The sequence below is a fragment of the Pavona decussata genome, unplaced genomic scaffold (genome assembly GCF_977016875.1).
Source record: "Pavona decussata unplaced genomic scaffold, jaPavDecu1.1 SCAFFOLD_59, whole genome shotgun sequence".
Lineage (NCBI taxonomy): Eukaryota > Metazoa > Cnidaria > Anthozoa > Scleractinia > Agariciidae > Pavona > Pavona decussata.
The window spans coordinates 1,445,182-1,461,879 of NW_028145481.1; the positions used below are offsets into that span (position 1 = coordinate 1,445,182).

Consider the following 16,698-nt stretch of genomic DNA (forward strand, 5'->3'; position numbering starts at 1 on the left):
AGCCGAAAGGATCCTCATTCAAGCCGAAAGGATCCTCAGTCAAGCCGAAAAGATCCTCAGTCAAGCCGAAAGGATCCTTATTCAAGCCGAAAGGATCCTCATTCAAGCCGAAAAGATCCTCAGTCAAGCCGAAAGGATCCTTATTCAAGCCGAAAAGATCCTCAGTCAAGCCGAAAGATCCTCAGTCAAGCCGAAAGGATCCTCATTCAAGCCGAAAAGATCCTCATTCAAGCCGAAAAGATCCTCAGTCAAGCCGAAAGTATCCGAAAGGATCCTCATTCAAGCCGAAAAGATCCTCATTCACGCCAAAAAAATCCTCATTCAAGCGGAAAAGATCCTCATTCAAGCCGGAAAGATCCTCAGTTAAGCCGAAAAGATCCTCAGTCAAGCCGAAAAGATCCTCAGTCAAGCCGAAAAGATTTTAATTCAAGGAGGCTTTGCAATACCAATGGCCATTTTTGTCGAGTGGGACGATTTAAATTTGGAAATTTTAAAAGAAAAACAGAGGAGGTCTTTTTTTCCGTGCCTGGAGAAAGATTATTGACTCATATAAAATCTATCTTGGTGAAATCCAAGAGGCAGATATTGAGATTTCCTCCTCTGAGGGAGACCATAAACCATAAATATTTTAAACGATTTACCCACCTTAATTTGTGAAAATTTCAAAAACAGTACGCGGAAAAAGAAAAAGCTATGTGTCAAGGGTAGAAAATCGGCTTTGTCATCGACCTGTAGCAAATCTCTATTATTGTAACTTAATCCCAGTGGTGTGCTTTGCAAAGGCTTAGGCACATTTATGCTTTTGATTCCCCACTAAAGTGCTCCAACGTATTAATGCTCCATTTTCCCCACTGAAATGCTTGGTCTAACCCCAAAAGTCACTAAAATGCTCGGATAATGAGTCATTACAGACCTGCTTATTTTATAATTATTAATGTTAGCCAGATGCGTTTTATTTAAAAAATGTTTATCGCGTTTCAGTTGTCATTTTCTCTTAAAAATGTTTTTTATTTTCAAAAAAATGCCACTTTTTTAAAAAAATGCTCGAATAATGCTTAATTCTTTTGCTTCACTAAAACACATGGAGGAGACATGTATGTGGAAACTGAAAGAAAGGAAGAATACTCGAAAAAATGCTAGCATAATAGACCCTATCCAAAAATGGCTGACATTTTAATATTCGTTTGCTTGCATTCAAATTAGCCCTACTAGCTTCGTCTAAGGTAAAATATTCTTTCGATTTTTGAACTCGAGAACGAAATTAGTAGGGCTAATAGACCAATTTCGATATCCGAGCTCGCCGTCAAATGTGGGTTGAGTTTGTTGTTGGTTCTCGTCCTTGCTCCGAGAGGTTTTTCTCCGGGTCAGTCTGTTTTCCACTCTCCTCAAAAACCAACACTTCTAAATTCCAATTCGATCTGATTAATGTGAAGCACTTTGCCTCTGGCTCGGGAGATTGCGCAAGCACCGGCCTCGTATTGTTGACATTAAGCAAATTACTTCACTTTACTTATACTGAGACGTTTGACCGCTGATATGATAGTTCATAGTTCGACTTTTATTGTCTGTGTTCGCCAATCGAACTAAACGGAACATAATCGTTCGATATTAAAGTTAAATTATCGAATGTTCGATTTGATTCGTTACGGAATACTGTGCAGTGTTTTTGAAATTTGCGACTTCTCATTGTATTCATCGTTCGACAATTTTTTTTGATCGCACAGACCTCCGTTAGAAAAACGTCCGAACACTGTTACATCATTGCCTTCACACCAATATATCATGTTCAGAAAGGGTGGGTTTACACTGTGTCGATACGGAGTTTAAACCAGTGTGAATCCAACATTTTAGCTGCAATTATTTTGCTTTTCCGTTTTGTTGCTGTTGATGTTGTTTTTTGCAGGTGCAAACGTTGTACAGAGAAAACTGCACGGATATTAATAAGCTCTAAAACCGTTTCGTAACAGCTGCAAACGTAAAAATATGCTCAGATGGCGTGACCCCCTCCTTAATTGCTCCAGCATATTAGCTGTCACTCAAACGCTTTATGCTTTAACGTCTAATTAACGACTTTCATTGTCCCTTCGATTCGTTGAGGTTCGATAATAAAAGATGTTTCGTTTTTGAGGTTAAAACACGATGGGTTTGACCTGTGTTCAATTCTAATGTTTGTTCATGCCAGACCAACACCCGACCAACAGGAGAAATAATTCTTGGCGTAGGTGCTTTCCCGCTAAGACAACTCTTTGTAGTCTTTGTATTCGGGACATTGCGTGAACTGATTGTTATCATTCAGTCGGTCGTTCATATCTGCACGTCATATGACACAAAAGAAAGCTTAACCTTGTCATTGTCTCCACCAATCCATGCACAGAGTTATTATTTGTGTCTGCTCCAGCCAGCTTTAAAAGAAGGGCATTAGTTTCTGTTACCTTAATCAATTCCTGTCAGGTTTCGTTCCTGAGGGAAACTGGAGACTCTAGCTGGAAAACGAAAGCTGTAAAACCTGAATTGCTTTTTCATTATGGTGTTTAAGCTCGTAGGAGGTTAACATAACTCTGTGAGTCCGCAAATGAACTGTACTTCCAGGATTAGTTGTGCTAGGCGTATGTTTGTCGTCAGCTATTAACTTCCTGCTATCGTATACACAGGGAATAGAAAACAATCGAACTGTGAGAAGCCATTTTAAGAATCAAAGTTCAAGCTTTCCAAGCGACCCTCCGACAAATGGACTCGTACAAGTTATGCGCGTCTTTGTTCGTTCTCTTTGGAATTTCAACTTTCCTCAGAGGCGTTAAAGCATCGCAAAATACGACGATGACATTCACAATTGCAGGTAAGCAGCTTAAAAGTTTTAGTATTCTGGAGCAAAAAGCTTATTAGTTGAATTGAAAGACATACCGGCCCTCTTCGGGAGTCTTCGACAAGGTTTCTTCGCTATCATATAAATATCAACGCTAAATGTTGTACTTTGAATGCATGAAAAAAATTAAATAAGGTTTGCATGTATTTTGTTTAACCAATGCAAGCTAGCGCTGTTTCCAGGTTAACGTTTCATTAACATTTCAGCATTATTTGGTACGTCATTGATAAATCAGACTCTTATCCTGAGGAAAAACTGAAAGAAAAAGCAATCTGGCCTCGTCACTATATAGCGAAACAAACTTTGCGTGGATGTCGAGTCACTCTTTTCAGCAAGACTGATATTTCACTGTTTACTCAGACATTGTATTACCGGATTCACAGTTATCACGCTCAATACTTAGAGTTGCTCTTTGAGTAGCAACACCTAGTCACAGCTGTCATTATTGAGCAAAACAAATGAACTATTTATTGTCTATTAACAGCTGCAAAATAATTGCAAAGTGAGGGAGGTATCCTATTTTTAAAAACAGATTGTCAGAGACAGAATCATAATTAACTACCCTCAAAGGGCAAGGAGCACAACAATATTAGTAGCCTAGTAGGAAATATGCATTCAAAGTGGTTATAAAGCCCTCTAAATATGCTTGTTTGTTACGATTACCCATTGCTTGAGGGCAACTGGCGAAATAACCATGGATACAAATGATTGACTTCGTTAAAAGGAAGTAACGACTTCTAATTCACTCGCATAAACATTAAACCTTCTAATGATTACAATAAGATTCTTGACAGCAAGGAAAACCACAGCTATTCACTACCGCATGCATTCATTTTACGCTTGGCAAACTTTTGTATAAATTTTTTTCTTAGAGTGTTTATCTTAAGTTTGAAAACCACCCTGCGCTGCTGGTGAAACAATATCCACTATTTAGAGCTGGCAGTTTGCAGATCACAGCGCGAGGCCTGAAGACTACCAAATGGGATTTCTCAATCTGTTATTTTTCGGGTACAAGTATTCAGTCCTAAAAGTCATCTATTGACAATTCACCTATTGATTAAATTCACACCGTATTCACATTCCGTAAAAAGGGAATTTTTACAGCCTAAGAAGCTACAACGACTATCAAAAGTCGTTGAAACACTGTTCCCCTTTCCTCTGGTTCAATGTTGGTTGACCAAATCGGCGCACTCGTCGCCGCCGCTTCCATTTTACTTTTATTGGGAGGGAGAGGGATGGAAACGCTTTGAACAAACAGTGTTTCAATATTTTGAGGTCATTTGTAGCACAGGGCAAATATTGCAAAATTCCATAGGAAATTAAACGTTTATGAACGCAAACCTACTGGAGGTTACGTTATACAAATAAAGGACCTCTCTAAGGACGACTCATCAATGATACCCAGTCCATATTATGTCAAATATGTCGCTGAGATATGCTTTCATGATACATAAACTATATTCATTGGTATCACAGTCACCTTTGTATTGCACTGTATTTATACCCTTTGCATTTATCCTCGCAGGGTTCCAGTCCTCACACCATCTTTTTCTTTTCAATGCCCCAGGGAGCAATATGATTATCCACGAGGCAAAAAAAAATTAAAATCTTTATTACCAATGTATTTCCATTTGTTTCTTTTTACTTCATTTCGATTTTACTTTTTCAATCCGCAATCTGCCAGTCTCAGTGGTGTAAGAGTCTCAATAAATTTCGAGGAACCTATTAAACCCTGTGGTTTCTTTTTTGAATTATTGTTAACATAACCAGATGGTCGACTGTTGGCAAATTTGCTCTCTGATTACCTGAGCGGGGGCAGTTTAATTTCCGTCAGTACATTCTGGAAGGCTGGGTGTGGAAAATTTCTCCAAGTACTGAGTAATAAACGGCTTAGCCTGCGCGTATTTTTGGAGCGGGAGCGCTGAATAATCCTTACAATACAATACAATACAATATTTATTTCGCCATATTCACAACATTTACAGATGGGAAGAAAAAATGAAGAAAAAAATTGAAGAAAGAAAATAAATGGCGAGGAAACCTGAAAGAAACCACGAGGCTTATAACAAGTCAGGCTTCCTCACTTAACTAATCTTATATTAGAATTACAATTACTTATTGTCGAGGTAGCGCGAGAGGGCTGGAACGAGTCAAAAGTAACCCTAAGGGAGAGGACGACTCAGCCTCGTTCAAATACGCGAACTAAATTTATTATTCAGCGCTCGCCGATGAAAAACGCCTGCACTGCCACTATAAACGGCTAGAAATATAACTTTTTAAAGACAACTCTATGTTGAATAGCTCCCCGGAATAGCTCAGTCAGCTCTCAAACGCTCTTTAGAGCAGTTAGGAAACTAAGCATGAGACCAACTGAGTATTTTCCTTTTCAAGGTGTTGTTTCTCTTAACATTTTATATTTGTGCATTTTTTCGCCACTAACATCGTGACTAAATTTATGTATGTAAAAATTACACTTCTGACTCTGTCTGAGTTTCTGTTTTCTTTTGTTCTGGTAAAGACCATACAGTCTAAGTATTTAGTATATACAAGACATTATGATTTTTCTTTTGATGTACATCAAATTAAAGTAGGTCAGCCAACACCTTTTTCAAAGATAAAACACCTGACTCGCAAAACAATACACAGCATGTCACTGCAGCCCCCAGTATCAAGGCATGGAGAGAATTATAAAGGTAATGAAATAACACAACACAGCCTCCTTTCATTGTTCTTTCCTATTCAGAGACAACATCATCGATCCTGTCCTTACAGTCATCATCCATGAATGAAAACACCACAGCAATGATGTCCACTGCGTATGGCAAATCAAACCGATCCACGATGAGTTCAGAATTAACGACGCCATCTTCTTCACCATCCCTACCAACACAATCATCACCACTAACAGGATCGTTATCATCGCCATCGTTACCACCGGCATCATCACCATCAGTACTACCACAATCATCACAATCATTACCACAGCCAACATCAGCATCGGCATCGCTATCAGCATCCCCTCAGAAATCGCCATCGTCAACATCAACATCAGCATTGGCATCGCTATCCGCATCCCCTCAGGAATCACCATCGTCAACATCAGCATTGGCATCGCTATCAGCATCCCCTCAGGAATCACCATCGTTAACATCAACATCAGCATCGGCATCGCTGTTAGTATCCCCTCAGGAATCACCATCGTCAACATCAACATCAGCATTGGCATCGCTATCAGCATCCCCTCAGGAATCACCATCGTTAACATCAACATCAGCATCGGCATCGCTGTTAGCATCCCCTCAGGAATCACCATCGTCAACATCAGCATTGGCATCGCTATCAGCATCCCCTCCAGAATCACCATCGTCAACATCAGCATCGGCATCGCTATCAGCATCCCCTCCAGAATCATTATCGTCAACATCAGCATTGGCATCGCTATCAGCATCCCCTCAGGAATCACCATCGTCAACATCAACATCAGCATTGGCATCGCTATCAGCATCCCCTCAGGAATCACCATCGTCAACATCAACATCAGCATTGGCATCGCTATCAGCATCCCCTCCAGAATCACCATCGTCAACATCAGCATCGGCATCGCTATCAGCATCCCCTCCAGAATCATTATCGTCAACATCAGCATTGGCATCGCTATCAGCATCCCCTCAGGAATCACCATCGTCAACATCAACATCAGCATTGGCATCGCTATCAGCATCCCCTCAGGAATCACCATCGTCAACATCAACATCAGCATTGGCATCGCTATCAGCATCCCCTCCAGAATCATTATCGTCAACATCAACACCACTACTAACGTCATTAATGTCATCGACATCAACATCGTCATCACCACCAGTACCACCACCACGGACAATGTCATCAAAACCACAGCGGTCATCATCATCAACAACAACACCACTATTATCAAGAATACTGGCATCATCAACGCCACCACTTCCATCAGCATCCCCACCACCATCAACATCACAGTCACCATTAAAGCCACCTTCCTCGTCACATTTCTTATCATCATCATCGTCATCATCAGTACCACTACCAGCAACGCCGTCGCCAACGACATTACCATCGCCATCAGTATCACCATCACAGCCGCCATCACAATCACCATCAGCGTCGCCATCATCATCCCCATTACAGTCGCCATCACCATCACCATCACCATCACCGTCGCTATCATCATCACCATCACAGTCGCCATCATTGTCGCCATCACCATCACCATCAGCGTCGCCATCATCATCACCATCACAGTCGCGATCACCATCAGCGTCGCCAACACCATCGCCATCACCGTCCTCATCCCCTTCGCCATCGCCGTCGCCATCCTCAGGTTAATAAATTACCAGGGTAAAACTGGGATGTAGAATAGTTGAAGTCGTTTCTTTTCATTTGTTTTAAAGTACTTTTTAAGAAAGGGTCAAAAGGCCTATGACCTCACCTGAAATAATCGGATATATCAGGTCGAAACTGTTGAGTATACGCCGAAGGAAGCTTTAGAAACTTCCGACAATAAGATCCTCTTTTATCAATGATGCTTGAAGAACATTGGCAAATTAACACCCGCCCACTTACTTTCGTCGATCTCGTAGCCCTACAAATTGATTTATATGTGCCTCCCATTAAATTCTAAGCTATATTTGAAAGTTAACCGCTATCTGTTTGTTTTATATATACAGTAATACCGGCGGACGCCCAAGAGTTTGTAGGGACGGCGACATTGGAAGATAATTGGTTGGACGCTTATTCCAATCCCAGCTCTCAGGAGTACAAAGCCCTATCTCGCGATCTGATTGACCATTTAACTACAGTCTTGAAGGCATCGTCGTATCAAGCGGATTTTCTTGACGTCAAAGTTTCCAACTTTCAAAAAGGAAGCATCGTTTTCGATTTCACAATTTACTTTAACAGCGAATCGAAAATTAATGAGAATAGCCTGAGAGATATCATAAAGAAAGGAGAAGGTGGTGACCCAAAGTTTCGTGTCTTACAAGTAGACGTGAGACAAAAATACCCTTGCAAGTCTCCTACCGAAAAACCAACAGAGGCACCTGGATTAGAGACATGGATCATTGTTCTTATTGCTTGTCAGGGAGCTTGCATTCTTATCCTGCTCATCATCGTTCTGATTTTGTTGGTAGGTTATTTCTGTCCACTGCAAAGCACTTGTGCTCTTCATCAGATTAATAGGCCACTTTCTAGTTGCTTTGAGCCTCATTATGAAAGCGAGGCTAAGTGCAAAGTTTTGTATTATGAAAATTAGTTTTGATTCATATGGAAACAAAAGTAATTCTTATGTGAAAGGCTTTGCACTTAACATCGCTTACATAATCAGGCTCACGACAATTCGTAAATGGCCCATTCGTTTTTTGTAATCCTGTTTTCCAAACGAGGCCAAACTCATCAACTCTCATTAGTGTTTCTCAATAATAGTAGCTCGAAAGGACTGCTGCAAATTTACCCCTGTGAAAGAATTGTGATGATTTATTTTAAGCCTGGTGAATGAATGACAAATGCCTTTTTTTTTGTATTTACCATTTAATATTCACCAGGCTTAAAACTTAACATCACATTTCTGTCACAAATACCACGCATCGACATTCAAATCCCAGCAAGGAGGCTGTTTTTTTCCACACGAACCTGGTCCAATGGCTTAGCTCCCACGAGTTTCCTGAAGCTCAGTAGAGCATCCGTACTAGTAATTGGAGGGTCTTAGGTTCGAGTCCTGTCGGGAGAACTCAGATTTTCTTTTCCCAAGCATGCCTCTGTGACTGACTGAAAAAACTACATCTATCAAATTTACCCTTATAACAATTTTTACAACACCTGCAGTTGATTTCCTCTTTTCATTGTAGCTACAAAACAGAAGATTGCGAGCAAGTTCACACGGGAGGAAGATGTCCGTCTTTCAAGAAGATGACACTGGGTTCAGTGTGCAGACGCGGATGTATAGCTATAGCTCAGGCCGCTCGAAGGAAATATTCCAGTTGGGTGAGCGTTCGGGAACACCTCCGGTTATAGTCAACCAGAATGGCCAGGGCTTAACGGTAAGTGTAAAAAGGCTGAGATGTCGAATAAATAAAGGTGGAACAGGTCTTATACTTTCCATAGGTGGCCAGGAGCCTGCAAGGATCTTTATCATGGAATGATAAAGAAATATACTTAAGTGCATGTCACCAGCACTGGGTATTTTTTGGGATGCCTCCAGAGGGATTCCTCCTCTTCAGTTCAGAACGTCCCGCTCTGAACTGGAGAACGACTATTTTTCTTGACTATTTTTCTGTGATTTGCTAAAGCGTGATGCGACCCAATGTTATGTGACCCAAGTACAGAGTTCAGAAAACTGCCTGGCTCACTATGATTTCTTTATTTTGATTCATGCAGACATTCAGCCCTGACAACGAAGACGCCAACGGTTCTGTGAACGCTTCTTACATGAGTGACGAGAAAGAGATTGATCATGAGCCAAACGGCAATCTAGTCGAGGGTGAAAGTGATGGCGAGGAGGAAATGTTTCCTCCCCCTCCTTTAGATTTAAGCAGTAATCTTGAAGCCTGATAAAGTTATTAAAAACGCCGCAGTAGATCATAAAAAACACACAATGCTTTTCAGGAGTCCCTCACACACGTGATAAAATTACTGAAGTGATATACATAACTTCGACTGTCCATTTCCTCCAAACCATGCAATGTTGAAGATTTTGGTGTGCATGTGTTCAGATGCATTGAAATGGGTCACAGGGAGGGAAAGATGGCAAAAAAGATCATTTAGGACCAAAAAGGCGAAACGTGAAGCGTTTCAAGAGCAGTATTGTAAATAGACATACGTAGATCCTTGTAAGAAAATGCATACGTCCTCGCTCTAATTTTAAAATCACTTTACTGAGCTACAATCTTGGGCAGTTAACTATTAAGACCGCCCCTCTCCCAATTTCATTGTTGGGGAGATTTTTTTTAGTTACTCTGATCAGTAGTATTTATGTAGTTTTGTTTTCTTATTTAACTGTAGTTTTTATCAATTTTATTAGTTGGTTCTTTAAATAATTTTTTGTTATTTTGGTATTGATATACTTTACTTTGTTGTATATAGTTTTAATATTTATTAAATTTGGTATTCTTAGTCTTAGTAGGATCTTTCTGAAAACCATTGTAGTGATTGAAAGTTTCTTAATAAAAGACTATTATTATTATTATTATTATTATTAATTATTATTATTATTATTATTATTACTATTATTATTATTATTATTATTATTATTATTATCATCATCATTATTGGAAATGTCGCGTTTTGCTTTGCTTGCGAATTCAAAATCGATTTGAGATGAGCTAGAGGGGAGAGATTATTTTCTCTTTTTAAATTCTGTCCAAGATTGTAGCTCTGTAAAGTCACTTGTGAAATTTTATGAGGTCAAGGTTCTGATTCATTCTCATCTATCACTGTAGCCTTTAAGAAGTCTTAGTCTAAGACTAACATTAAGTTAAATTTTTACAATGTTGTCTTTATTCGGCTCCTTTGGGTCGTTTTGTGTCTTTTAAAGGCGTATTGATGTAAGCTAATACCATTTGATCTATTCGGATGCTTTAGCTGTAAACTTAACTTGCAGAACGTTTTGGGAAACGAGATCTTGTTTCCGAATTTACGAGCTGTTGTTGGTTTTAACAAAATGCTAGCTGACCTTTTTTCGCATTTTTATCGAGATTTTTGCCGCTCTGAAAACGAAAAGAATTAGTTTTCAAGCGTTGCTTTGGAGCTGACAAGTAAACCGACTTTAGATTTTCTCGGTTTGAAACGAAATCTGAATTTCTGAGGCGATTAAGGCTTTCCAAACAGTATAGATTATTTAAGGATTCGCTGTTAGTTATGAGAGCTAATTCAGGGTCCTGCATCATGTGTGTTAAAAATAAACAGCCTCAAAATGAGTAGAGTAGATTTTCATCAGCCGGAAATAGGTCTGCGTTCGCAGGCTATTAAGATAGTTGTTGCGGCATAAAGACTAGCTAATGTAATTAAAGCATACAACAACGAGCGCACAAAAAAAGGAATTACTAACATAATGCTGTTTGTGTTCCATTGTTGTACATGTTTTTTGGCCAAAATAAGAAATATAATAAATAAAAATAAAAGCTTATTGATGTACTGACTCTGACTAACGAGTTGTATGAACGAACGAATGAATGAATGAATGAATGAATGAATAAACGAATGAAAAAATGAACGAATGAATGAATGAATGAACGAACGAACGAAAAAATGAATGAGCGAATGAATGAATGAATGAACGAACGAACGAATGAAAAAATGAACAAATGAATGAATGAATGAACGAACGAACAAACGAACGAAAAAATGAATGAACGAATGAATGAATGAATAAACGAATGAAAAAATGAACGTATGAATGAATGAACGAATGAATAAATAAGCGAACGAACGAACGAACGAATGAATGAATAAATGAATGAACGAACGAACGAACGAAAGAACGAAGGAATGAATGAATGAACGAACGAAGGAATGAATGAATGAATGAATGAATGAATGAATGAATGAATGAATGAATCAAATGCGTGTACCTTAGCGCCAACCGTTTTTCTATGGCATGGAAAAATGAAATACAACTTTTATTTTTGTTTTCCATTTTCCTACAACTTCCTACAACAACGACGACGGCAACGAAAATGTCACCTGAAAATTAATATATCTTTATTTCATTTGTGCTACTTCGCGATTATTTCATCTCGCTCAACTTTTGCAAAAATGGCGAACTATCCAGGAATCAAATTGGTAGGAGCGGCGTACAAGTTAAGAAAGCCCGGAAAATAAAAACAATCACAGTCGTGCGTTCACGTTCTCCACAATATTTTATAAGAAATGTACCAAAATGTAAAACCCACGTGCAGAGCGACTGTTTCTGCTCATTGAACCTGTTGTTTTGCGGCGTTTTAAGCTCCCTAAAGTTAAAGCTTCTGCGTTATGACTTACCCCAAACATTTGAGCCAACTTTTCTGCAGTCACTTGTGATTTTTTGAGTCTTCTTTCGACTCTTCGTTCTCCCTCGCCGGTGAAAAATATCAAATAATCCTCCTCTGCCATTGCTAGATTTAAAGTATTAAGACTTATAATATAAAAGTGAACACGAACGCGATCGAAGCTAGCCCACGAACTGTCAACTGCGGCAGAAAACATTGGGCGGGAAGCTGTTGTATCGTGATTAGCTGTTTTTCATTTATTATTATTATTATCATTACCGTCTGAACTTCAGTTTCACTTCCGTTTGGAATCTCATTCTTAAAAAATGAAAATCGAAAATTCGATTTTTCGTTTTTCAATGCCATACGAAAACGAAAAAGAACATTCAAATCCGTTTTTAATGTTATAGAAAAACGAAATACAAAAATAGTAGTTCGAATTCCGTTTTCCAATGTCGTAGGAAAACAAAAGACGAAAAACGGAAGTGGAAATTGGAATTCCGTTTTCCAAAGTCGAAAAAACAACGAAAAACGAAAATAGAACTTTGAATTTCGTTTTTTCAATGTGTTTAAAACGGAAAACAAAAATAAAAGTTGTATTTCATTTTTCCATGCCATAGAAAAACGGTTGGCACTAAGATACACACATTGAATCAATAAACGAATGAAAAAATGAACGAATGAATGAATGAAAGAATGAAGGAATAAACGAATGAATAAATAAATGAACGAATGAATGAATGAATGAATGAATGAATGAATGAATGAATGAAAAAGCGAACGAACGAACGAATGAATGAATGAGCGAATAAACGAATGAAAGAATGAATGAATGAATGAATGAATGAATGAATGAAAGAATGAATGAATAAGCATGAATGCATGAATAAATGAATGAATGAATGAATGAAAGAATGAATGAATGAATGAATGAATGAAAGAATGAATGAAAGAATGAATGAATAAGCATGAATGCATGAATTTATGAATGAATAAATGAATGAATGAATGAATGACTGAACGAACGAACGAACGAATGAACGAATGAATGAATGAATGAGAAAATGAATGAATAAGCATGAATGCATGAATGAATGAATGAATGAATGAAAGAATGAATGAAAGAATGAATGAATAAGCATGAATGCATGAATTTATGAATGAATAAATGAATGAATGAATGAATGACTGAACGAACGAACGAACGAATGAACGAATGAATGAATGAATGAGAAAATGAATGAATAAGCATGAATGCATGAATGAATGAATGAATGAATGAATGAAAGAATGAAGGAATGAATGAATGAATGAATGAATAAGCATGAATGCATGAATGAATGCATGAATGAATGAATGTATGAATAAATGAATGAATGAATGAATGAATGAATAAATGACTGAACGAACGAACGAACGAATGAACGAATGAATGAATGAACGAATGAATGAACGAATGAATGAATGAATGAATGAGAGAATGAATGAATAAGCATGAATGCATGAATGAATGAATGAATGAATGAATGAAAGAATGAATGAATGAATGAATGAATGAATGAACGAACGAACGAACGAACGAACGAACGAACGAATGAATGAATGAATGAATGAATGAATGAATGAATGAAAGAATGAAGGAATGAAGGAATGAATGAATGAATGAATGAAGGAATAAGCATGAATGCATGAATGAATGAATGAACGAACGAACGAATCAATGAATGAATGAATGAATGAATGAATAAGCGAACGAACGAATGAACGAATGAATGAATGAATGAATGAATGAATGAATGAATGAATGAATGAATGAATGAAAGAATGAAGGAATGAAGGAATGAATGAATGAATGAATGAATGAATGAATGAATGAATGAATAAGCATGAATGCGTGAATGAATGCATGAATGAATAAATGAACGAACGAACGAACGAACGAATGATGATGGATGGATGGATGGATGGATGAATGAATGAATGAATGAATGAATGAATGAATGAATGAATGAATGAATGAATGAATGAATGAATGAATGAATGAATGAATGAGTAAGCATGAATGCATGAATTGACTTTATGCTGTGCTCCCCAAATGCCAGACGGACAACACAAAGCATGAATTTGAGAATTCTCGCTTTTTAATGGAGAAAATCTCGTGGCCCTCATATGTCAGATCGAGCAAAGTCAAATTTTCTATTTGTTTAGTACCAAGAGACTATTGTTAATATGTGACCAAATGTCGCGAAAACCCTGCAATGATTTATAGTACAACGTCAAAGGTGGGCGAGAGCGGAAAGCAGGGGCTGGAATGGTACCCCAACCTTTTCGTGTCGTGTCAGTGCCGGCATTTTAGGACAATGAGCTAATCTGACTCGACCAGTGACAACACTTTTGTTTCAATGAGTCCTATCGTGAAAGTCTAAAACCCATATTAAGTAACTACCAGGCATAAGCTCAGCCACCTGCTATCAAGCACTCATTGTTTCCCTTGGTCAACGAATTCACCTCAGTAATCGCAACTTCCGAGTCGCTGGTAATCCCCCGATTTTCCTCAATTGCTTCCACGTTGGACGCCATGTTCACCTCATATCTGCTATAGCGATATTTCGTAGTTGTTTTTAATAAAACAATTGTTCCACTCATGCTCGTTGTATACGAGATGATTATAGTGAACTCGGCACTGTGCGCCTCGCTGGCTGTCTATCACCTTGCATCCATCGCGCGTTCGTGGAACAATTGTCAAGGTTAGAAATAGTTGTCGACAGTAATCTGGGTGCGAGACCCGCCCTGTGTAGTCGTCATGTCCTTTCCAAAGGAATAAAAAGCTTACCGAGAGAAGCTAATAATAATAATAATAAATGATCATGATAATAATAATAATAATAATAATAATAATAATAATAATAATAATAATAATAATAATAATAATAATAATAATAATAAGACCCGCGCGAGACCCGTGCCCTGTGTAGTCGTCATGTCCTTTCCAAAGGAATAAAAAGCTTACCGAGAGAAGCTAATAATAATAATAATAAATGATGATGATGACAATAATAATAATAATAATAATAATAATAATAATAATAATAATAATAATAATAATAATAATAATAATAATAATAATGTGTCAATAACAAAATGCTTGAATATGATTGGTTCTTAACAGCCCATATTTATAGCTTAATTTTGCTATGTAACTCCAAAACTGTCCGATTTGACCTGTCCGATTACTAGAAGCTTGTAATCGGACAGGTAAAATCGGACAGTTAAAGAACCAATGAAAATCAAGTAGCAAATGCTACCAGCCAATGAAATTTCACTACATGGCACATGATAACCAATCAAATTACAATTCCATTACTTTTAAAAATTCTCCCATTTTGTTCAAATATTGACGGACATGCATTTTAATTAAAAATATACTTTTTTTAAAAAATTATCTTCATGCGGTCGGGCTTCCTCATCCAAAGTTGAAACCAGTCATTTCTTTGCTTTGGAATTTATTTCTTACGTTAATAAATGTTCCAAGCCTGAGATTCTCGCATTTTGTTATTGGCACAATCAATTGGTAATAGGACTTCGTTTCGTACAAATCAGGGGTAATCAGGCTCGTAATTTCATATCGGCCTCGCGCGTATTTGAAATTACCACTACCACTACCACTACCACTACCACTACCACTACCACTACCACTACCACTACCACTACCACTACCACTACCACTACCACTACCACTACCACTACCACTACCACTACCACTACCACTACCACTACCACTACCACTACCACTACCACTACCACTACCACTACCACTACCACTACCACTACTACTACTACTACTACTACTACTACTACTACTACTACTACTACTACTACTACTAAATAATAATAATAATAATAATAATAATAATAATAATAATAATAATAACTAAATAAAATAAAAACAAAGCAAAACAGGCTCCACCCGCCCAACTCTCGGGGTAATGAGATAAGAGTCAATACTGGTATCACCAGGGCATTGTGTATGTATTCACGATCTGTCCTCAAACGAGATCCCTGTTGGCAGTTGACCACTTCAAAAAAAAACATGACAAAACAAAAGCAAATAAGGGACACAAACATTCACAATTTTAATTTCTTTTATTAGGTTCTTTTCTTTGATTGGACATGAATGTTTCCTATTTTTGTATGACTAGTGCAATACGATTGCGAAAATTATTTATAATCTTGCCCTAGACTTGGCGTATTTAACAACAGATCAATTCAAAAAGCGTAAAATGACGCAGAAATGATAATTGCAATTTTCTTTTCAGTGCATTGTTATCAGCAGTCTGTTAGAAAAGCATTAAACAAAGTGTCAGAAACCAAGTATCTTTATCAAACCACTGCAGGATGAATAAACAATGAGCAGACAAGATCGCGAAGATTTTAACAATCTGCCTATTACCTCGTGCAACATATTTTATTCTTCGTGCCACATTAGTCTAAGGACTTACTGTTTTAAACAACAAAAAACAACAAAAATTTCAAATGAAAACTACTGGATCATGGCACGGTTTTCCAGTCTAAAATACAAAACAGTTGTACAAAGGTGGCACACCCATACTTTAAACTTACAGCTTTTCGTACTGGAAACAATGCAAGATCAATTACATCATTATCAGATTTGCAGTCTTTCTAAAAGTAACATCTTAAATATAAGCCTTAAGCTCCAATATAAACATGTACATTGGCCTTACTTCTCTCCATGCATTTCTTGTGAACGTGTTAAGAGAATTTGTTAAGCTTCAACAAGTTAAATTTGGTCATTTTTTTTTACTTTCACGACCTGAATGC

At 37.7% G+C, this 16,698-nt stretch overlaps 1 protein-coding gene across 1 annotated transcript; it reads left to right on the forward strand.

Moving 5' to 3' along the window:
• The first annotated feature begins 2,701 nt into the window (after positions 1–2,701).
• On the forward strand, positions 2,702–10,986 carry LOC146479350 (uncharacterized). Its single transcript, XM_085110983.1, has 5 exons — positions 2,702–2,836; positions 5,607–7,220; positions 7,567–8,024; positions 8,743–8,934; positions 9,272–10,986. The coding sequence occupies exons 1-5, from the start codon at positions 2,728–2,730 to the stop codon at positions 9,443–9,445; spliced, it is 2,547 nt and encodes an 848-aa protein (XP_084967109.1). The 5' UTR covers positions 2,702–2,727; the 3' UTR covers positions 9,446–10,986.
• The last annotated feature ends 5,712 nt before the right edge of the window (positions 10,987–16,698 follow it).